Source organism: Pristiophorus japonicus, chromosome 23 (assembly GCF_044704955.1).
Source record: "Pristiophorus japonicus isolate sPriJap1 chromosome 23, sPriJap1.hap1, whole genome shotgun sequence".
Classification (NCBI taxonomy): Eukaryota; Metazoa; Chordata; class Chondrichthyes; family Pristiophoridae; genus Pristiophorus; species Pristiophorus japonicus.
This window is the reverse complement of record NC_091999.1, coordinates 21836262-21860776: the sequence shown is the minus strand read 5'-3', so window position 1 is coordinate 21860776 and position 24515 is coordinate 21836262. Positions and strand designations below refer to the sequence as shown.

Below are 24515 nucleotides of genomic sequence, written 5' to 3'. Positions count from 1 at the left end.
TACGAGGGCAGTGGGGACTAGAGACACCGGAGATCAAGCTCAGGGCACCCGAGGTACCATCCAGCAAACTGACCTGGTGTAAGTTACTGTGGACACGCGGGACTTGCATCTTTACTCTGATGTGGTAGAGCACAGAGAATCTGCTCAAATTACAGTTCTTAAAATCTTAATGTTTCTAATAATAATCATTGAATATATTTAAGGTGGAGATAGACATATTTTTGAGCGATCAGGGAGTGAAGGGTTATGGGCAGCGGGCAAGGAAGTTGATTAGAGGCCAGGATCAGATCAGCCATGATCTTATTGAATGACGGAGCAGACTCGAGGAGCCAGATGGCCTACTCCTGCTCCTATTTATTATGTTCTTGTGTTCTAACACTCGTCTCTCGATCCTCAATAAGACATGGAATTAGCTGGAATCCTACAATCCTAAATCTCTCTGATCCTCTACTCCATTGAAAGTTTTACCATTTAATATACATTTCCTCCCTTTTTCTTCCTCCCAAAATCTATCGCAGCACATTTCTCTGCATTAACTTTCATTTCACATCTACCTGCCCAATTATTAACCTGTGTATTGACAATGAAGGCACTTAAAGTCCTCTTCACAGTTAGCCATGGGCCCTTTTTGGTGTTCCCTGGAGATTTTGATTGTGTGCCCCATATACCCAAGCCCAGATCATTTCTCTATATTGAGCAGAGCAATGGTTCCAACACTGACCCTGGGCTCACCACTGTTTACATCCCCCCAGTCTGAAGAACCTCCATTAACCGCCACTCTCTGTTTTCTGCCCTTGACCCAACTTCCTCTCCACGCTGCCCCACTCCCTTTAATACTGTGAGCATTAATTTGGTCAACAAGCCTCCTGTCCGGCATCTTATCAAACACCTTTTGACAATCCATCTACACTACATTTATTTCCTTTCTCACTGCACTGTGTGATTTCCTGAAACCCTGCTGATTGTCCTGAATGAATCCCTTTCACTAACAGATGATCCAATGTTTACTCCACCCCACAGGGTTCCATCTGTTTAAGCCACAACACAAAATCCCGATTCCTCCTGGAGTTTAAGAGACAACACGCCGCATTATCCGCTGCACCACAACCACCCGCCAGTTTCAGACACAGACTCTGGGACCAGCAGGAAGTGCTGGGAAATCCCCAGCGAGTTAGGGAGTGTCTATAATGGAGGAGAAATGGGGAGTGGTCAGGGAGTGTCTGTAAATGGAGGAGAAATAGCAACTGGTCAGGGAGCGTCCGTAAATGGAGAAATGGGGACTGGTCAGGGAGCATCTGTAAATGGAGGAGGAATGGGGACTGATCAGGGAGTGTCTGTAAATGGAGGAGAAATGAGGACCGGTCAGGGAGTGTCTGTAAATGGAGGAGAAATGAGGACCGGTCTGGGAGTGTCTTTAAATGGAGGAGAAATGAGGACCGGTCATGGAGTGTCTGTTAATGGAGAAATGGGGACCTGTTAGGGAGCGTCTGTAAATGGAGGAGAAATGGGGACTGGTCAGGAAGCATCTGTAAATTTGGGAGAAATGGGGACTGGACAGGGAGTGTCCGTAAATGGAGAAATGGGTACCGATCAGGGAGCGTTTGCAAATGGAGGGAAAATGGGGATTGTTCAGGGAGCGTCTGTAAATTAAGTAGAAATTACTATTTTTAGTGAACAAATGTATAATTTCCCGTGTCCCAGCTCCTGTAAATACTGGCCGTAAAGGGATCGAATCCTCAGGAGGCTCAACACTGCTGGCTGTTCAAGAGTCAGTGATCTAGCATCACATTCATGGGCTTCTGCTGTGTGTGTTTAATAAAGTGTCAGGAGCATTTCACAAACAGTGAGGAACCAGTGAGTGTAGAACTGAACCCAGCCAGAGTCAGTACCTTCAGGGGAAGGGAACCAGTGAGTGTAGAACTGAACCCAGCCAGAGTCAGTACATTCAGGGGAGGGGAGCCAGTGACTGTAAAACTGAACCCAGCCAGAGTCAGTACCTTCAGGTGGGAGGGGGCGAGCCCGAGTTGGGGTAGGGGGAGAGACGGGGTTGGGGGAGCCGGAGTTGGTGGAGAGGGGAAGGGAGAAAGAACGAGTTGGGTGAGAGGGGTGGAGAGGGAGAGCCTGAGTTGGGGGAGGGGGGATGGGGAGAGCACAAGTTGGGGGAGAGGGGGAGGGGAAGAGCCCGAGTTGGGGTAGAGGGTTAGAGCCCGATTGAGGGGGAGGGGGGATCCCGGGTTGCGGGGGAGGGGGAGGAGGAAATCTCGTGTTGGGGGAGAGAGGATGGGGAGCCCGAGTTTGGGGAGAGGGGGAGGGGGAGCCCGAGTTGAGGGAGAGGTGGAAGGGGAGAGTCCGAGTTGGGGGAGAGCCCGAATTGGGGGAGAGAGGGAGGGGGAGAGCCCGTGTTGGGGGAGAGGGTGAGGGAGGGGGAGAGCCCGAGTTGGGGGAGTGGGGGAGGGGGAATGCCCAAGTTTTTTGGGGAGAGGGGGAAGGGGAGGAGCCTGAGTTGTGGGGAGGAGAGGAGCCCGAGTTGGGGGGTGGGGAGGAACCCCAGTTGGGGGAGGTGAGAAGCCCCAGTTGTGGGGGAGAGGAGTAGCCTGAGTTGCGGGGGGGTGGGTGTGGTGATAGCTCGAGTCGGGGGGGAGGGGAGGATGTAGGAGCTCGAGTCGGTAGGAGAGGGGAGGGTGAAGGAGCCCGAGTCGGGAGGGGAGGGAGCCCGAGCCAGATTGTGGTTGGTGGGAGGGGAGGGAGCCCGAGTTGTGGGGGGAGGGTAGGGAGCCCGAGTTGAGCTGGGAGAGAGCCCGAGTTGGGGAGAGGAGGGGTGGGAGCCCGAGTTGGGGGAGGGGTGTGTTCTGTATCTGTAAAGCATGCACTCCCATGTTCTGCCAACAGGTATCACATCCCCTGAAGTCCCAAGGGATCCCAGCATCCCTTGGGAGCACTGTATATAAGCCGGCCCCTAAGGCCTGTTCCTCATTCTGGAGTGCCTTAATAAAGACTGAGGTCACTGTTACTTTAACCTCCCTGTGTGCAGTCTCATCTCTGTTAGGAACACAATAACTGGCGACGACTATGCAAATCCAATGGAAAGATGCAGCAAACTGTGGGCGTCCTGGAGAAGGTCTTGGAGGATGGGGACTAGGAAGCCTATGTCGAACGGCTAAACCAGTACTTTGTAACCAATGAGCTGGATGGAGAAGGAGGTGCTGCGAAAAGGAGAGCAGTCCTCCTCACGGTTTGCGTGGCACCGACCTACAGCCTCATGAGGAATCTTCTGGCTTCAGTGAAACTCACAGATAAGTCGTATGAGGAGCTGTGTGCACTGATTCGGGAGCATCTTAACCCGAGGGAGAGCGTGCTGATGGCGTGGTATCGGTTCTACATGTGCCAGCGATCTGAAGGTCAGGAAGTGGCGAGCTACATCGCCGAGCTAAGGCGACTTGCAGGACAATGTGAATATGATGGCTACCTGGAGCAGCTGCTCGGAGACTTTTTTGTACTGGGCATTGGCCACGAGACCATCTGACGAAAACTTTTGACTGAAGAGACACCGACCCTCAGTAAGTCCATTGAAATAGCACAGGCGTTTATGTCCGTCAGTGATAACACCAAACAAATCTCTCAGCACACAAGTGCTTGCAATGTTCACAAATTAATTGGAACTGTGTTTGTGAGCAGAAATGTACAGGGCAGAAACCACGAGTTTGCAACAGCCAGAAGGCCTCAGGTGACCCAGATGACTCAGAGTCCGCAACAAAGGATGAATGCAAGGTAATTCACACCTTGTTGGCGTTGTGCAGGCTTCCATTCAGCCTAATCATGCCGCTCCAAAGGGTATGTTTGCAACAGCTGTGGAACAATGGGGCTCCTCCAACGAGCTTGTAACCTGCTGACCACCACGTGGCAGAGTAAGATCAGTCCATGGTGGATAAAAGCAATTTCGAGCCTCAGAGAGAGGAGGCAGATGCTGAAGTAGACGGGCTGTACACATTTTCGACAAAATGTCCACCTATAATGCTAAATGTTAAATTCAATGGCTTACACGTAGCCATGGAACTGGACACTAGCGCTTGCCAATCCATCATGGGTAAAAAGATGTTTGAGAGACTGTGGTGCAACAAGACTCTCATACCAGCCCTGAGCCCCATGCACACGAAACTGAGAACGTACACCAAAGAGCTCATCACTGTCCTGCGCAGCGCCATGGTCAAGGTCACCTATGAGGGCACGGTGCATGAACTGCCACTCTGGATTGTCCCGGGCGATGACCCCACACTGTTTGGAAGGAGTTGGCTGGGCAAAATCCGCTGGAACTGGGATGACATCCGAGCGCTATCACATGTCGATGAGGCCTCATGTACCCAGGTTCTTAAAAATATCCTTCCCTTTTTGAGCCAGGCATTAGACATTTTTACCGGGGCGAAGGTGCTCATCCACTTGGTCCCAGAGGTACGGCCCATTCACCACAAGGTGCGAGCGGTACCTCACATGATGAGGGAGAGAGTGGAAATCGACTTGGACAGGCTGCAACGCGAGGACATCATCTCCCCAGTGGAATTCAGTAAGTGGGCCAGCCCGATTGTTCCTAAGTGATGGCACAGTCAGGATTTGCGGCGATTATAAAGTAACTATTAATTATTTCTCGCTACAGGACCAATACCCACTACCTAAGGCAGACTACGTATTTGCGATGCTGACAGGAGGCAAGACGTTCACCAAGCTCGACTAAACTTCGGCCTACATGATGCAGGAGCTGGAGGAGACTTCGAAGGGCCTCACCTGCATCAACACGCACAAGGGACTGTTCATCTCCAACAGATGCCCGTTTGGAATTCGGTTGGCGGCAGCGATCTTCCAGAGAAACATGGAGAGCCTACTCAAGTCGGTACCATGCACAGTGGTCTTTCAGGACGACATATTGGTCATGGGTCGGGACACTGTGGAGCACCTACAAACCTAGAGGGGGTCCTCCAGCGAATGGATAGCGTAGGGCCGCGGCTGAAGAGGTCGAAATACGTTTTCATGGCAATAGAAGTGGAGTTTTTGGGGAGAAAGATTGCGGCGGACGGCATTCGGCCCACAGACGCCAAGACTGGGGCTATCAGGAACGCGCCCAGGCCACAGAACATCATGGAGCTGCGGTCGTTCCTGGGACTTCTCAACTATTTTGGCAAATTTCTACCGGGGTTAAGCACCCTCTTAGAGCCCTTACATGTGTTATTGCGTAAAGGTGAGAACTGGGTATGGGGGAAAAAAACAAGTAATTGCTTTTGAGAAAGCTAGAAACATTTTATGCTCCAACAAGCTGCTTGTATTGTATAACCTGTGTAAAAGACTTGTGCGAGCATGTGTTTTGGATCGATAATAATAGATCCAGATTCGGGATCTGGATGAATGTTAAATAAGAGACAAGACAAATGAAGTAAAGATAAAACACCATTTACTGAGAGAAAGGAAACATCATACAGTTTACGAAGAAAAGGGAAGTATGATAAGATGCAACAAAGCTCACAGCCTTCGACCCGTCGGGAACTCCGCAACGACGGCTGGTCTGGAGCCTTAGGGGTCCTGGCACCACTCGCGAATCACGGTCTAAGGTGAAATTCAAAGAGCTACTGGACAGTTCCGTTCCTTTATACTATTGAATAAACATGGGTGCATGTGGCTTATGGACAACTCCTAATCTGTAAGGCCCCAGATGTTCTTCCACAAAGCATGAGGCCTCGAGGCGCTGATCGTCCCACAAACAAGATGGTGTGCGCATCAAGGTCTCTCTCTCTCTGGATCAACAACATTCCACGAGGCATGAAGCAGAATACACACTGTAAGTGTCGGAATATCATAATTAACCCTATGTGATTAACCCTATACAATAACATCCAATCTTGATATTTAGACATTCTAAGTAATATAATCGAGTTGAAAGCGTAATGCATCAGTTACATATTGTGTATGCGCGAACAACGCCCACAATCTACATCAAAGAATACATAAATATCAGTAATAACGCGATGAGTAAAACAACGATAGGATGTAGTAACAGCTTCAAAGCGGCAGATGTCTTTGGGGACCATTCGTAAAAGATGTCCCACCAATGGTGTACAGTAAGGTCATTGACCGTTGTCGCAACTCTGACCAAGGCGCCTTCACTGTAACTCATAGCAACTTGCAGAGTATGAAGAGTACGCCCTCGTTTGCTCAATTCGTCAGTGACCTTTTGATTATCTTTTAGAAATTGAGCTTAACGAGTTAGGTCTACAGTGTGGAGGAAGGTTAGTAATTGTCTTGCATACGATCAGTGTTAGCTATCCGCCACCCCATGCTGTGTTTGAGGATGGAAGTAGCACAGTCACAGATAACGAGACACAGAGGCTGGCCAGCACGAGTTGGTAAGTCGCCATTTTGGGCTGAATTCCTGTGGGAGGAAGCATAATTATATTAATTCAACCCCGTTTAGTCAATTTACCCTTGTCAACAGAGGGAGGAACATCTTGACCGGTCAGGAGCACCCAATAAGTGTTTTGTTCTTCTTTCACAAAGATTTCCCCTGCTTGTAAGCGTTTCTGGGGGTACTGCACCCACACTTTTCCTCCTTCACAAACTGTGCTCTGAGTCTGATTTTCTTTTTCAATAGTAGGGACACTAACTTTGCCTAACATGTGGCTTATGGGAGTTTCCCCCCACAATGGTCAGTGATTCAGATTGCGCACTGCTTGTGGGAAAATCTTTAACCACCCTTGCAATGTGTTAGTGGGAGTTAATATTTTAATCTGTTGTTTAAGTAATCCATTCATGCGTTCCATTAAACCTGCAGCTTGCGGATAGTGAGGTATGTGAAACATCCAATAAATCTCGTTATCTACCGCCCACTGTTGCACTGTTTGACCTGTGAAGTGCGACCCATTATCGGACTGTACTTCTGCTGGTTCACCGTAGTATGTGATTAAATTCTCCAGTCCTTTAATCGTACTTGGTTGATTCGCTTTAGTCACAGGATAAGCGATCAAAAGTATAGAATAGGTATCAACAACAGTGAGAAAATATTGGAACCGTTGTTGCAATGGTAAAGGTTCTACATAATCAACTTGCCATATTTGTGCTGGTTGAGTCCCTCTCTTAATTGTCGTTGTAGGGGGAAATGCTTCACCTTTTGACAAATTTCACAGGTGTTTATGATCTGATTAACACCGTCCGTAGTCAAATGTAACCCCCCATTTCGTGCCCAATGTATCGTACCCTGAATGCCAAAATGTCCAGATTTGTATTGGGCCCACTTGCCTATGCCATATTCTTCCTCTTCCGCCTCTTTGACAGCCCGTACCCGGGCTATATTATCAACTGTGTTATTATATTCAGAAGTCTTTGAAGTGTTTTTCATGTGGGTGTCCACATGATATACAGTTATTTTCATTTTCTGGGCTTTGGAACATATTTGTTCCCATAGGTACTTTCCCCACAAGTCTTTCCCAGTTATTTGCCAGTTATGTTCATGCCAGTTTCGCATTCAGCCCGCCATGCCATTGGCTACTGCCCATGAGTCAGTATATATGTGTATTTGTTGCTGTTCCTCTTCTGGCGAAGGGACTACAGCTGCTAGTTCTGCTTGCTGGCTGGAGCCTCCCACGCCCTCATCATGCACAATTGTCTGGTTTTTTGGATTGAAGGCAGCGGCTCGCCATCACCGAAGGCCATTTCGCCAGACCGCTGAGCCACCTGTGAACCAGGCATGGCTACGTTCTTCGGGTGTTAACTGTTCAAAAGACACATCCCAGGAGATCGGTGACTCTTTGGTTAAACTGACAGACGACTGCGTAAGTTCACTCTCAGCTGTTTGTGGGTATCCAGCCACATGCTCATGTAGTCGGGTGATTCCTTCTTTCCCTTTACTTGCTCTGTCTGCGATATACCATTTCCAGCGCACTATGGAGCTTTGCTGCACTCGCCCGACCTTGTGTGTCTCATTTTCTGAGAGAACCCAGGATAATATGGGTAGGTCTTGTCTTAAACTGAATTTGTCGTCCCCTGTCTGTCCTTCTGTTTCTGTTAGGAACCAATAACATGCTAATAATTGTTTCTCAAATGGAGTGTAACGAGCAGCAGCATCTGTCAATGTTCTAGACCATAACCCTAACGGTATACGAGTGCCATGTTGAACCTGCCACAAACTTTATACTGCAGTATCATTGGTAACGGATACCTGGAGCTCAAAAGGCTGTCTAGGCACTCGCGGGGCTAGGGGTAAAGCTTGAGCTACGGCTTCTTTGGCTGCATCAAAAGCCACCTGTTGTTCCTTTCCCCACTCGAAGTGGGCCTTTTTTCGTGTTACGGCATACAACGATTTTAATAGCAACGTGAGGTGAGGTATGTGTCTCCTCCAGTAACCCAATAGTCCCACGAACCGTTGTGTCTCAGTTTTATTCGTGGAGGTGACCATTTATTGAATTTTATTCTTCACAGGCTCGGGTATGATGCGCTCACCGCGAGTCCATTGGATCCCCACAAACTGGACAATCTGGCTAGGGCCCTACACCTTCTTCGGATTTATCTCCAAGCCCAGATCTCGCATGTGTTGGACTAAAGTAGCTAGGGCTTCTGACACCACAGCCTCGGTGGGACCCCTTATTAGTACCTCATCGATGTAGTGTGCCAGTGAGATATTAGGAGCCAACGTGCACATGTCCAGTTCCCGGGCCACCAATCCATGGCATAGGGTAGGGCTATGTAGGTAACCTTGAGGTAGGCGTTTAAACGTGTATTGCCTCCCTTCCCAAGTGAGTGCAAACTGGTCCTGGGATTCTTCCGCTATTAGAATGGCGAAACTGGCATTGGCCAGGTCGGTTACCGCATACCACTCCGCACCTTCTTCAGACAGCCGCTCTGTTATAGTTACTACATCTGGGACAGCGGTTGCCAGGGGAGGGGCACATTTGTTCAGTTGTCGGTAATCCACAGTCATCCTCCAACTTTTGTCGGGTTTCTGCACACGCCAAACAGGGCTTTTGTAGGGGACACCACATGTCTAATGATTCCCGTTTCCAAGAGCCCTTGTATGGTTTCCCCTATTTCTTTGTGTCCCCCAGGTATTTGGTACTGTTTTATAGTCACTATACGCAATGGCCGTGGTATTACCACTGGTTCCCACTTTGCTTCCTCTGCAATCTCAATGATCGCCCATATCCCGAATGAGAATCGCCCGAACGAGATGTTGTGTGTGGTTCCCTTTAAAAGGTCCATCCCAATAATATGCTCCTTTACTGTCGATATTAAGACCGTTACGCAGCGCGGAGGCCCATTTCCCAACGCCATTCTGATAGTTGTTCGGACAGCGGGCGTTTCTGCCCCCTCCGACCCATTAATCATCATACAGGTCCCTGTGTGTTTCCTAGGGTTTCCATGGATAATAGTAACTTCTGCCCCTGTGTCTAGTAAAGCAACATCTCTTTGTATGTTCGCCCCCACCCCGCCAATGTATCGTAATCGGAATGTGTGGCCTCAGATCCCCGGGAGCTTGGGTTGATGTGGTTCTAACGGGGAGTACTCCCGGATCCAGGCCACACCCCAGTCGAGGGGATTACTAGCCTTCCACAGCTCTTCTACGCTGGGATATCGACTAGTGGGAGATGGTTTCTCCGCATCCGCAGACTTGACGCTATCCGACTTAGTCTCCCTTACCTCCCTCCTTTTACCCTTCCCTGTTCCCGGGACGCAGTGTTGCTTCCACATAGAATACATTGCTCCTGTTGGGATTGCATCAATTTTTTTCCTTGGGGACCCCTGCTTTCAATAAAGCCGCGTACATGTCCCTCTGCGCAATTCTTTTTTTTTGACTTTCCTGACCTTATATCTTTCCCAGAGGTCGAACGTTGTCGCTGGTCCCGATCCCCCTCTACATTAGCCGTTCTCGACTCTCGCACACTATCTTCTACATCCTCTAACTGTCCTAACAACAGGATAGCATCCCCTACCCGCTGCTCTTGGGCTGGTCCCAATAATGCACGTAGCGCACCCCTCAGCATAGGAGGGTCACTCTTCATCAGCCTGCTCTGCATTCCTGCCGTAAAGAGCTCCTGATCTGGCCCCCCATATTGTTGGTGATATGTTCCTCCCTGTGTTTCCATGTTGTGCATTTGTATCGGACCCTCCACCACAGTACTCCAAGGTTTTACCTCCCCTTCCCAATCAACGGCAGAGGGATATTTTGCTGGACCCCTATAGTAACCATGTCCCATAGCGAACTTGTGCCCTGGACATTTCGTAGCACTGCTGTAATATGGTAGTCCGTAATCATAGTCCTCATTTTTATTAACTCTTCAGGGTTAAGTATTACGCCTGATGTTCCCTGATCCCAAATCCGGGTTAGCCATTCTGACAATGATTCCTCGGGTTTTTTGCGAAATCGAGACCCTATTTCTTGTAACTCACAAGTGGTGAAGTCACGCACCCCTCTAGTGGTTACTGGCTGTTCCCCATCTTGCTGTTTCACCTTATTTGTCATAAGGGGTCTAGCTTTCTTGCTCGGAGCGTATGGGGGAGAGTTTTTAGTTTCCTCCCGTTCCCACCCTCTCCATCTGACCATTCATATTCTGAGTCAGAGGAGTACCAGATGTCTCCTTCCCAATGAGCCGGATCCCAAGTGGGTCCAGCTACGAATGCACGTACCTTTGACCGATCTATCTGTAATTTCCGTCGTCTGGCTTTTTAATAATGATGTACTGTCACCAGATGGCATATTAAAGTTTCTGATTGTTCATTGAGCTTGTCCACCCGTTATTGTGCAGTGTGGACCGCTTCAGTCAGAGTCGAGTTTTGACTTTCGAAAAACCTTAACAGCTGTTTTTAACTCTAGGTTTTCTGCCTCACTTTCCTTAAGTTGTTTACACATCGTCTTTAATGCTGTCAACAAAATCCATCCCATTTGTGAGGGATTACTTTTCTCCTGTGGGAAGCCCGCTTCCTCCAGGAGAGACAGTACCGCGTGGGCTACGGTTCTATCTTTGCTCTGTTCCAATAACTGCATATCCCAATACTGCGGGGGTGCAAACTGGGCTAGCACATTGGCAAGAGAGCCAAAACACTCATCCCTCATGCTCCACCCTGGTATTCTATACTTCTCTCCCGCAGGAGGAGACTGCTCCTTGTCTTTTCTCTTAAACATTTTACCAGATCCTGTTCGTGATGCCAACATTTTTTGGATCGATAATAATAGACCCAGGTTCGGGATCTGGATGAATGTTAAATAAGAGACAAGACAAATGAAGTAAAGATAAAACACCGTTTACTGAGGGAAAAGAAACATAATACAGTTTATGAAGAAAAGAGAAGTATGATAAGATGTAACAAAGCTCAAAGCCTTCGGCCCGTCGGGAACTCCGCAACGACGGCTAGTCTGGAGCCTTGGGGGTCCCGGCACCGCTCGTGAATCATGGTCCAAGGTGAAGTTAAAAGAGCTACTGGACAGTTCCATTCCTTTATACTATTGAACAAACATGGGTGCATGTGGCTTATGGCCAACTCCTAATCAGTAAGGCCCCAGCTGTTCTTTCACAAAGCATGAGACCTCGAGGCGCCGACTGTCCCATAAACAAGATGGTGTGCGCATCAAGGTCTCTCTCTCTCTCTCTCTCTGCATCAACAACATTCCACGAGGCATGAAGCAGAAACACACTGTAAATGTCGAAATATCATAATTAACCCTATGTGATTAACCCTATACAATACAGCAAGCCGCACCCCTTGCACACGCCGATTGGTTGGAAGACTAACCGCCCACCCAGACCACCAGCTCCACAACTGCTCTCCCTATTGGGCGGGAGCTGCCGTCAATCAGCCAGGCAGTGTGAGCTGAGCATGCGCGGTGGGTGAGACAGGGGGTCAGAGATGGGTGGAGGGAGGGAGCGATTTAATAAAGGATGTGCTTATTTGTACTGCAAAAATGGCCGCCATGCTCCAACCTTTTTGCATGATTGGATCCTTTGGAGGATAAGCCACAGCCTGAGGTTTCACTCGAATGTGTAACTGAAACCACCCATCCCAACGTCTCACTGACTTTGCAAATTGTAACTTGATCCACTTTGACTTCCTGAAACAACAGAGGCAGAACTCCCAGAAGACAGCGACTGCAAGCCAAAGTGCCTTGCTCCAGTCGCAGTGCATCCCTCCCCAGCCGAAGTGCCTTACTCCAGTCCTAGTATATGCCTCCCCGGCCAAAGTGCCTTAACCCGATCCAGTGCATGCATCCAGTGCCAAAGTGCCTTACAACAGACCCAGTGCATGCCTCCCCCAGCAAAAGTGCCTTACCCCAGTCCCAGTATATGCCTCCCACAGGCGAAGTGCCTTACCCCAGTATATGCCTCCCCCAGCCAAAGTGCCTTACCCCAGTCGCAGTACACGCCTCCCGCAGCCAACGTGCCTTACCCCAGTCCCAGTGGAAGTCTCCTCCAGCCGAAGTGCATTATCCCACTCCGAGTGCATGCCCCCACCAGACGAAGTGACTTATCCCAGTCCAAGTGCAGGCTTCCCCCAGCTGGAGTGCTTTATACCAGTCCCAGTGCATGCCTCCCCCAGCCGAAGTGCCTTACCCCAGTCCCAGTGCATGCATCTCCCAGCCGAAGTGCCTTACCTCATTCCAAGTGCATGCCCCCACCCCAGCTAAAGTGCCTTAACCCAGTCCCAGTGCATGCCTCCCCCAGCCCAAGTGCCTTACCCCAGTCCCAGTGCACGCCTCCCCCAGCTGAAGTGCCCTAGCCAGTCCAAGTGTATGCCTCCCCCAGCCGAAGTGCCTTACCCTAGTTCCAGTGCAAGCCTCCCCCATCCAAAGTGCATTACTGCAGTCCGAGTGCCTTACCCCAGTCCCAGTGCACGCCTCCCCCAGCCCAAGTGCCTTACCCGAGTTTTATTTCTCTGCACCACATGCATGGAATGATTCGTGCCCGGATGGGGCGGGGCTTGTCGCCTGTCTGTCAAAAAGTGCAGAATCAATCGATTCCTGCGTTAATAAACCCCAGGCGGGACACGCAGCCCGAGTGCGGGCCCAGGCCCGAGAGGCAACACACCGCACCATCTGCTTTACACACACCCGGGCTCGTCCCCAAGAACCGAATCACAGCCCGGTTCCAGGCCCAGTCAGTGAGCTTCCCAGGGGAGCGGGCTCAGTGGCCGCCATCTTGGTCAGGGCGAGTATGGCGGTGTTTGCGCGGCCCTTTCGGCAGGGATAATGGATGGGCGGGGCTTCAGCGTGTCTGACAGTTAGATTGAACACATGTTTGTGCCCAGGTCAGTGGCCCCTGACAGGGAGTCTAGTTGTGCTGACTGTTGTATGGTGACCCTGGGCCAGCCCGGCTCAACCTATTGGGCCAGCCCGGGCTCGCCCTATTGGGCCAGCCCGGGCTCGCCCTATTGGGCCAGCCCGGCTCACACTATTGGGCCAGCCTGAGCTCACCCTATTGGGCCAACACTGGCTCATCCTATTGGGCCAGCATGGGCTCACCCTATTGGGACTGCCTGGGCTCATCCAATTGGACTAGCACAGGCACAACCTATTGGACCAGCATGGGCTCACCCTATTGGGCCAGCCTGGCTCATCCTATTGAGCCAGCCTGGGCTCACCCGATTGAGCCAGCCTGGGCTCGCCCTATTGGACCAACCCGGCTCACCCTATTGGGCCAGCATGGGCTCACCCGATTGGGCCAGCATGGGCTCACGCTATTGGGCTAGCCCGGGCTCACCCTATTAGGACAGCTCGGGCTCACCCTATTGGGCCAGCATGGGCTCACCCTATTGGGCCAGCCTGGCTCATCCTATTGGGCCAGCATAGGCTCACCCTATTACGCCAGCACAGGCTCACCCTATTGGGGGCCATTCTCCGGTGTTGTGCTACCTTGGGCGTTTGTGTCAGATTTCTAACCCGTGCTGTACCTGCCCTGGGAGAGTTTGATGGGACAGTGAAAGGGAGACTTACTCTGCCGTGTACTGAACTGTGAAAATCTGTGACGGGACAGAGACCTGTTTTTTCACAGAACCTGCCATGTGACTGTGACAGATCATAATATTAGTGGAGACTGCATGGTGCACCTGGTCGTTGTGCCGCAATTCCGCTTCTGGGACCAGATACAACAAGGCTGCGGTAGAGATGTCTTTTCTCCGATGGGACACTGGGTGGCGCCAATGGAACTTTGGGTTCAATCACAACCCAGATAGAACGGGTGAAACATACCTGTCAGGCAAATAAAACACAGTGTGACAGGGAAAATGGAGCAGTGTACAGGAGCCGTGGAGAAAGGAATACAGCAAAGTCCAAGTTACTTCATTTGTCATTCGAGATTAATTAACAATTTCACAGAAAACAATTTACAGGGAAGTGTAAAAAAGTGAACATAAAGTGAATATAACTGAGCAATACTTTGAGAACCGAATACAGGCGGATGGGCCTGTACTCTCTGGAGTTTAGAATAATGAGAGGTGATCTGATTGAAACATAACATTCTGAGGGCGCATGACAAGTTAAATGCTGAAGGTTTGTTTTCCCCGGCTGGACACTCTAGAACTAGGGAGCACTCTCTCCGGATAAAGGATCGGCCATTTAAGACGGAGATGAGGAGGAATTTCTTCACTCAGAGGGTTGTGAATGTTTGGAATTCCCTGCCCCAGTCGGCTGTGGATGCTGAGTCTCTAAATAAATTCAAAGGCTCAAATAGTTAGATTTTTGGACTCTAGGTGAAGCAACGGATATGCTATCGGGCGGGAAAGTGGAGTTGAGGTCGATAATGAGCCCGGATCTTATTGAATGGCGGAGCAGACTCGAGGGTCCGTCGGGCCGACTCCTTCTCCTATTTCTCATGTCAGAGCTGCCGCTATCTGTACAGTTGTGACAGACATCAGAGCGAGTGAACAGGGGCTCAGCATAAAGGGAAGGGAACACTTGTGAATAAGAATGAGAAAAGTTATTTATTTACACATGAAATGTACAAGGCACGGTGAAACTCTGAGATGCAGTTACATTACAGCCACAATTATCGCACACATTTCAAACAGAAAGATGGAAATCCCAGTTATATATTTCTCAGATACTGATTCGGATCTAGTAAATGAAGGCATTTTACTCTGAGAATCACCAAGAGGATATATTTTATTTTTAGTGACACAGACATGATAAACAGATGAGGAACATCCACGGCGGCCGAAATTCAGATCATCACTTGAGCTGCAAAAGTGAGATAAAAGAATTAAGCGGAAGTTTAGTGGTCTGGGGCATTTATCTCAGGGTTTTTATTAATGAAACATCCAGAGATTTGTCAAACGGCTTCAGTCAGATGGAAGTGTGAGCGGATTGAATTTTCCAACCTTCACCAGAGTGACGGCAGTGCTGTAGGAAATGCTCAGGAAGAACAGGATGATGAATGTGGAAGCGGTTGTCCAGATGTTGCCGCTCTCGTCCTCATAGTCTTCATTCCAGATGTGGTCTGAGGAATCTACGGGGATGTACGGAGGAAATATATTCAGATCGTTTATTAATCCCGGGTATCATGCTATGATTTTATATTCTCTTTTTTCCCTTAAGGTATTAGTTTGTTCTTTAATTGGACTTTCAATGTATATTTTGTGTTAAGTTAATCACTCTCAACAATCTCTCACTGTTCCTCACTCCACAGCCGCTCTTCCTTTACGATCCCCCTGTCGTCCGTTTTGGAAAAAATGATAGTTTTGCTTCCATGTCAGAGGCTAATTGATTTTGGATGACATAGCAACGATCTATCATTCGGAAATAAGACGATGAAACATCGCGGAAGGTTTACAGCAGGATATCGATTATTTTTCCGCTAGGTTAACGTAGTTACTTAGTTGGAGGCTGCCAAGGAGGCTAGGTAAGAGATCAGTTGTGAGTTATAACCTTGTTTTTTTATTTGTTACGGCAATGCTCTGAACATAAATAACATGTCAGTTTGCAACAACTACATTGATCCAGTGTATGTGTAAGACCAGAATAGTGAATTGTGAGATATTATGGTATCAGGAATTATTTATTCAGGCCAAGCGTTGGATACATTGTCCGTCATAAAAATGCATCTTAGTTCTACATTCTTCTAAAGCCTGACGTTTTTGTTTGTGCTCTTTAATGTCTATATCACTGTATGACTATCTCTTGTTCTGGATTAGTCAGTGTTTGTGTTTCCCTGTGAGGGTGTTGATCTGTGAGGTTGTGCGTGTGTGTATTTGTAAGATTGTGTATGTGTGTGTATATCTTTGTTTATGTTTTGTTTAAGAATGCATGTAAGTGTGTGTTTTTATATTTAGTTGCGAGTGTGCGATTTGGTGTAGGTGAGTGTGTGTACTTTTATGTGTAAGCATGTTCATATCTAAGTGTTTGTGTGTGTCTGTGTGTGGGGTGTGTGTGTGTGTGTGTGTGCAAGGGTGTTCATGTGTGTGCTTATGTGTATGTGTATCCTTGTGTATATGTATGTTCATGTGTGTGTTTCCCTACAAGTGTATGTGTATGGTTATTTATAAGTGTTTGTTTTTGTTGAGGTGTAAGTGTGCGTGTGTGAGTTTTCGTGTAACATTGTGTATACCTATAAGTTTGTGTGTGTTTGTTTTGTGTTAGTTTGTGTTTGGATTTATATGCATGTTCATGCTTGTGTAAGTCTGTTCAGTTGTGTGTTTTTCTGTAAGTGTATGGCTATGTATCAGTGTTGTTCATGTTTAGGTTTAAGCGTGTGTGTGTTTATGTGTAACAATGGGTTTGCAGGTAAATTTGTGTGTGTGTGTTTTGTGAAAGTGTGTGTTTTGATTGATGTATGTGTCTAAGTGCAATAGTATGTTTGCATGTAAGTGTATGTGTGTTTAGTGTAAATGTGTGTTTGGATTGATGCGTTTGTTTACGAGTGTGTGTGTGTTTTGTGTAAGTGTGTGTGTGGATTGATGTATGCATTTATGTGTGTATAAGTGGTGTTTTGTAAGTGTATGTGTATGGATTGGTGCGTATGTCTGTGTGTGAAAGTGTGTTTTGTGTAAGTGTGTGTGTGGATTGATGTATGTGTTTATGTGTGTGTAGGTGTGCTTTATGTCAGTGTCTGTGTGGATTGATGTGTTTGTCTGTGTGTGTGTAAGTGTGTGTAAGTATCCGTTGTGTAAGTGTGCGTTTAGATTGACGTGTATTATTGCTATTGTTAAAATATTCAGAGAGCATCAAGAACTGGATTTGACAATGATGGTTTTCATTATATTCTAGTTATGTATAATATTATGTGTCAGAGTGTTAATGTATGTCTTTATATGTAAGTCTATGTGTGTTTGTGTGTAATTGTGCACTTACACAAAAACACACACACTTATAAAAAATCATCAACACACTTACATATGAACACAGACAAACTCACTTTCACAAGTATTCTCCCTGCTCTGTGTAAATGTGTCCTGTGTGAGGCGCAATGTGATGTCAGCCGAAGGAATGCAACAATTCAACCGATGGGCCTCAGAAACATCAGGGACACAACTGTGAGAAACTAGCAGAGGATTAAATCACCAGTTTAGATATGGCCCATTAGAATTCAGCATGTTAGTTTACAATTAACAGGGACTGTTGCACCCCAACCCTATTTAAAAATATTACGTGGAATAAACAGTTATTTCAGAAGATAATACTCATGTGGCAAGTTTAAAATCTTTAGACCATGGGTTAGAATGTGACATTGTACTGATAACAACTTAGTGCATTTAAAAGAGAGTGGTTCACTTCCCATCTCCCTGCAGGAGGGGCAGTGGGGGTTACGTGAATTACACATTTCCCATTCCCCTCTCGCTGGTGGCTGTGAGAGGTACAGTGAATTAAAATTAGCCTTTACTCTCTCTCTGCTGAAGTTACTTTCAGGAATTCTGTAATAAGAGAACTTCACCCAGTCTCCAACCCATGGTGTATCTGAGCTGGGAGCGCTGGCTGTACAAGCATTGGGACCGAGGCGCGCAAACACCCTACTTCAGATAAACAGCCCTCACATTGGCAAAAATAGGAAACATAGTTAATTGAGCGGCTGTGTGTTTAACTCACGATTGGACAAAAAACCCTTTATTGTTTTTAATTTAAGAACGAAAATGCAATCGAGAGATTCTCATTGACAAGAATTGATGGTGTCCATCAGAATAAGGGAAATGTTGACGAAACTGGGTTTACCGCTGGATTTATTGACGGTTCTGTTGGTGATCTTCAAGGGGATCGCTTCATGTCCCACCACACAGGAGTAAGAAGCGCCGCTGGCCCACTCCTCGGCTGCAATGGATAGCAGGCTGTACATGAAGAAGGATCTGCTGCCGTTCTCCGCCATCACCTCGGTGTTCTTGTAGTTGCCCGAATCCACCGGCTTGTCATTCACGGTCCATTTGACGAAGATCTCTCGGGGGGAGAAACCTCTCACTAAGCAGGTGAGGCTGACCAACCTCTGAGCGGAGACTTCTTCTGCCGAGGGCAGGAGGACAGACACGGCTGGTTCCCGTGGATCTTTCGCTGTAGAAGAGTTACAATAAAGACCAATGAACTGGACAGTTCCAGAGACAATGGAGGAACTTTAAACGAATACAGCGGGCGGGTTTTGGGCGTGGAGGTATTTAAATTGTTAAAAATCGTAATCCCGACATCAACTAGCCCACTCCCAGTTGTAATATTATATTTGAGTAATGTATTTAAATTAGGCTGAATGCTCTTTTTTAGCCACCATTTGGTGTTTAACTGTCGCTGGTCCGGTTGGACACACTGTGTAAATCCCTGCAGTTACAGCGAGGCGGGGACTTCTGCAACCAGGTGATAATTGCCCTTACACATACTCCCTGGATCCAGGATCCCTATAAAACCCACCCCCCGTGATATGAGACCTCCTCACTCGGCTTCCAATCCTCCCATTCTCCCGGGTGACCAGTGAGACCACCGCCCACAACTCGCCTTCCTCATTAAAATTCAGCCAATTTCAGGTGGTTAGATGTGAAAGAAATGGAAACTGCGTTGAATTTTAAAGCTTTTCATTTTCCCCTCTGGGGCCCCTCTGGTTTTCCATCCCGCAGCAGAGGGAACACAATCTTTCACTCTGAAATCTTGAAGGATTGGTGTGGAAAATTAAATACAATTTACTGCACATAACAAGGAGATTTGGCCAACTGGTCTATGCCGGTGTGTATGTTCCACACAAGCCTCCTCCTAGCTAACTTAATCTAACCCTAATACCATACCCTTTCTCGCTCATGGACTTATCCAGTTTCCCCTAACATACACAACATCAGGTCCCAGAGTGCTGAGTTCGTGGAATTAGCAAACTGAATGATCAGATTAGCCCATTAAACACTTTAAATAATGAATTGGCCCTTGCACATGCAGCAGAAATAGTCACTTATTGCAACAATCTCCCCGCTCACCCTTCTCCTTGTGGATGGATTCTCTGATCGGTGTCGGCATATCCTGATGGCTCACCACGCAGTAGAATTTATCCCCACTCAGCCAGTCTTGTGTCGAGATTTTTAAGTTGCTGATCACGCTGTTGGGATCCTCTCCCGGTTGGACGGCAATTTCTGATTTCAAAGCCTCCTTTTCTCGAGTCCAGGTCACAGTGAGCCCATAAGGAGCGTCTGACACGACGCAGGTTAAGGTCACCGTTGCCTCCAGTAATATCTGTTCCAGTGATGGTGAGCGAAGAGTGATTTTTGAATCGCTGCATGGGACATCCACTGCAAAACAGGAATGATAGTCAAGAAAAGCTGCAGCTTCAGAATCAGGATACCAATATTTAGCCTTAACTCTTTAAGGGGAATAAATCACTTTTTAGATATCAACCTCTTGCTGTTGCCTCAACACCAGCGTTATTGGAAGACAATGAATTGGCAACGATTCCGGTAGACCTGTAACATTTCCTGTGTATTTTCAGCCAGAGCCACCTGTAATGGGCTGTGAAGCAAATACCCGGCGTAAAATGGGAATAGATGGGGTGCAATTGTGTTAGGCATTGAATTGCGCTCTTCCTGAAATCCCTTGCTCCTTTACACCCGTCTATAGATCCTTGCACCCAAATGCATCTCCACTGGTTATAAAAGCTGAAGCCCGAATAGCCCGAAGTTCAAGAGGTCTACACCAGCATTATACTGGTTCAAAACCAGTGTCAAATTAATTTCAGGATTTATAGGTCAACAGGAAACAAAGTTAAATTTCTGGTCTCTTGCTGCGTTTTTTGTTGCGGTGAAAATGTGCAGGTACCAGTCACATCCCCCGTCAGAGGAGAAGTGCAATATCGGGAGAATGGAGTTCCAAGGAATCTTTGTGGTCGGGCGTCATTTGTAATGATGTGAGGTAGTTTGTCAATTTCTGTAATTACTGAACATTTATCATGTTTGGTGAGAGAGAGTCAGGGTGAAATATGACCTCAGGGCATTAATAGCAACAGAGGAACAGGAGGAGGCCATTCAGCCCATCCATCCTGTCCTGCCATCCAGTTAGATCATCAACACCATCTTCACGCCTTGGTTATGTAACCCTTGCTAATTTTGACGAACAAAAATCTATCAATCTCAATTTTCAACTTTTCAATTGAAAGCAACCGTCAGCAGCTTTTGGGGAGGGAAATCCCGACTTGCACTAGTCTTCCTGTGAGAAAATCCTTTCTGACATCACCTCTGCACGGCCTAGCTCTAATTTTAAGGTTCTGCTACTTCTTCACGATTCTTTCATCAAACTAAATAATTTTTTCTGTATCTACTCGATCAATTCCATTTATCAACTTAAACATGTCAATTGGATCATCTCTTAACGTTCTATATTCGTCTCCTGCTCATTTTATATTATTAGTCGCGGTATAATTCAGGTAAACATGCACTTTACCGCCTCCACGACCAGTATATCCTTCCTGAGTTGCGCAACCCAGAATTGGGCTCAGTGCTCTGAATAGGGTAAATGCCCATTCTAGCAGTGGGTTCCTGGACAGTTAGCGGTAAAGGGTTCCAGACTCCGACTGCCACTCTGTATATGATCAGCCAACTCAGGATATACCTGAGACTAAGGACACTTCACTCACTGCCTGGCGTTAGAGCAGGGAGAAATCTTCTTTGGCGAGGTTAATATATCCTGAACAATGAGGAATCATGAACCAGAAGATCGTGGGTTGAAGTCCCACTCCAGATACTTGATCACAAAATGTAAGCTGAGTCTCCCAGTGCAGTACTGGGGGCGTGGTGCACTATCGGAGGTTCCGGCTTTCAGATCAGGTGTTAAACCGAGGATCCGTCTGGCCTCTCAGGTGGACATAAACGTTCCCCTTGAAATATTTCAATGAAAAGCAGAGGAGTTCTCCCTGGTGGCCTGGAAATATTTATCCCTCAAGAAATACTACTAAACAAAAAAAATGGTCATTATCACACTGCTGTTTGTGGGAGCTTGCTGTGCACTAAATGACTGCCGCACTTTGTACATTACAACTGTGACCACATTTCACAACTTAATTCATTGGCTGGCAAGCGCTTTGCGTCAGTCTGTGGTCGCTGAAGGCGCTGTATAAAGGCAAGTTTGTATCACAAGAATACACAAACTGCATGATTGGAAATTAGGAATAGTTCTGTGCTTTTTACTAATTCCAGTAAAAGTCTTGACTGAGATCAGCGCTCAGAAAGGTCTGGAACCTCCCGGGATTGTGCCTCTTACCCTGAGATCTGCTGAAGTTATGGTTTTGCATGACCCCTTGATGAGTGACCTGGCAGGTGTAGACCGAGCCGGTGAACCATTCCTCGGCGGGGACTGTCAGCCGACTGGCCGTCGAGAAGTTCCCGTTCACCTCAAAGACGGGAGAGGTGACGAAGCCCGAATCCATGAGTTGTCCACTCTTCAGCCAATTCACAGTCAGTGACTTTGGCCTGAAATCGATGATTGAACACACGGCGCTTGCATATCTGCTGCTGGTGATTTGTTCAGTGGAACTCAGTGTGAGGAGAACAGTTGGAGGAACGATGTCCCGTTCAGGATCTTCAAGAGAAGACATATTACTGACATTGCTTGCAAAATAAATGATTAAGAAATGCAAAGTGTCCTTATATTTTAACGGGTTCTTTGCTGTCAGACTAACACAAACCTGGCAGTTACAGAGAGCAGGACTGTGCACAGAATTCTCAGTGTAATATGCAGCCCGGAACTGTGCACAATATTCTAAGTGCGATATGGGGACCAGAACCATGCACAGTACTCTAAGTGTGATATGGAGACCAGAATTATGCATAATATTCTAAGTACGAGATGGAAACCAGAACTTTAAACAATATTCTAAATGTGATAAGGAGACTAGAACTGTGCACAGCATTATAACTATGATACAGAGAGCAGAATTGTACACAGTACTCTAAGTGTTGTCTGATCAAGTTCCGATGCAAGTTAAACATAATTTCTCATCTTATCACAGTTTGCCCTGTATCCCACACCACTAACCTGGTATTGTGATGGCCCAGACCGACACACCACGTCGAACCTCGCAGTTGATTGTGCTGCTCCCCACCTCTGACTCGGTGATGGTTAACTGGCTGCTCTAGGTGTAGGTTCCCTTCTTGTTGAGCACTGGCGGGTAGGTCTTCAATCCAGTGGTGATCGGCACTTTATCTTTCTTCCAGGAAAGGCTGGTGATGTCGTGGGAGTAGTCCATTGCCAAACAGCCGTACGTGATGGAGCCATCGGCGCTGGGTTGTTCACAGGAGGAGAGCAGGGCGTAGAGGGTGGGGGGAGACGGTGTTACTGGGAAGGAATGGCCCATTGAACAAGTTAGACTCTGTAATCCGTGCTTATAAAAGAAATAAACAACTCGAAATTTGACTGCAGAATAAACTAATTCCACCATTTCCCCATCAAAGACTACACGGGCATTTGAGCTTCTGTCAGTTCCGTCATAAGCACCTGTCGATGCCCCTGTCAGGAACACACCTCTCTATCCCCGAGCTCTATCACATTACACAACAAGAACTTTTACATAACTCGTCAATAAAGAATCCTTCATTGGATCATACAATCGAAGAACAGAGACGTGTTCCTGCTTTTTCGGCCATCATTTATTTCTCAATCAGCACCATTTTTGGTCCTTTATTGCAGTTTGGGGAAATTTACTCTGTGCACATTGCCTGCGGCGTATCCCTACAAAACAACAGTGACTGCACTTCAAAGTAACAGCGGAATTCCTGCCTCGCACGTCAGCAAAAAACCCTCTAAATTTGCCTGCCACATAATTCAACAGGTAGCATTTCCATAGTCTAGTTTCTAAGATTCAGTCTGTAGATGAATCGCGATTGAGTTGAATCTCTCCCTTTCTTTCTCAGTATTTGAGGGAGAGCGATGTCCTTCAGCGCACTGTGATCTGGACTCTATCCCATCCTATTGAATGCATGTCTCTTGAGTTTCCTCCTCCCTGCCACTCAATTATTAATCCGAATAAAATACCATTCCAAATTCCGGTTAATTGGAAGTTTCTCCTTAAATGGCCCATTTCAATTCCCATTGTTGTTCTTGTTATGTAACAATGACCTGGACTTGGGTATAGGGAATGCAATTTCGAATTTAGCAACGTAGCCAATAGTGAACATGATAGCAGCAGACTCCATGAGGAGACAGATGGTCCAGTGAAATGGGCCGGAACATGGCAATTGCAATTTAATGCGAATCATTGAGAAGGCGATGCACATTGGATGGAAGATGGAGAGGCAGTATAATCTAAATAGTATTATTTTGAGGGGATGCACGAACAGAGATATCTAGATGTACATATTCACAAATCTTTTAAGGGGGCAGGGCAAACTGGTTAGACTATTATGAAAGCGTATGGGATACTTGACTTTGTAAATGGGACATTGACTACAAAAACAAGGCGGTTATGCTAAACTTACAGATCACGTGTTAGACCTCAGCTGGAGTATTGTGCACAATTCTGGAACAACAATGTAGGAAGGATGTCAAGCCCTTGGGGAGTGTAGAGGGGAGGCTTTTACCAGGATGATGCCAGGGATGGGATCTTCAGTTATGTGGAGAGATTGGAGAAGCTGGGATGTTCTCCTTAGAGCAGAGGTTAAGAGGAGACCTAAGTGAGATATTCAACATTATGACAGGTTTTGATAGAGCAAGTAGGGAGAAACAGCTTTCGATGGAAAGAAGGTGCGTAACCAAAGGTCACAGATTTAAAATAATTGGTAGAAGATCGAAAGGGGAAATTGGGGAAATTTTTTCACACAGAGGGTTGGTAATTTCAGGAATGCTCCAGCAGTTCATCCTTTACGTCAGGATTCATTTGCACGTTTACAAGGAAAACCCTGGGGAGTTGGACTAAATTGGACAGCTCTTTCAGAGCCGGCACAGGCACGATGCCTGAATGGTCTTTCAGTGTTGTGAGATGCTATCATTCTATACGAGTCAGTGGGAATAGTTCTTCTAGATTTAATGGAAGGAAACGCTTCATATTTTGGACACCTCTACCAGATCTACTTTTATTGTTCATTAGAATGAAAGAGGATATTTCAGAAAAGGATCTTATAAA

At 47.2% G+C, this 24515-nt stretch overlaps 1 protein-coding gene and 1 gene segment (V, D, J or C); both read right to left on the bottom strand.

Annotated features, from left to right (window-relative positions):
* Positions 1–15187: 15187 nt before the first annotated feature.
* On the bottom strand, positions 15188–21992 carry LOC139235432 (Ig heavy chain C region, membrane-bound form-like). The segment is given in 5 exon segments: positions 15188–15196; positions 15337–15464; positions 18161–18490; positions 19390–19698; positions 21659–21992. Coding segments are annotated over 5 exon segments (1110 nt in total).
* A 537-nt stretch (positions 21993–22529) lies between these two features.
* The window catches only part of LOC139235431 (Ig heavy chain Mem5-like), a 124819-nt gene continuing 122833 nt past the window's right edge, over positions 22530–24515 (bottom strand). The window contains exon 6 of the mRNA XM_070866551.1: positions 22530–22732. Within this exon, the coding sequence (XP_070722652.1) occupies positions 22530–22732 (203 nt within the window). The remainder of the gene's footprint in view (positions 22733–24515) is intronic.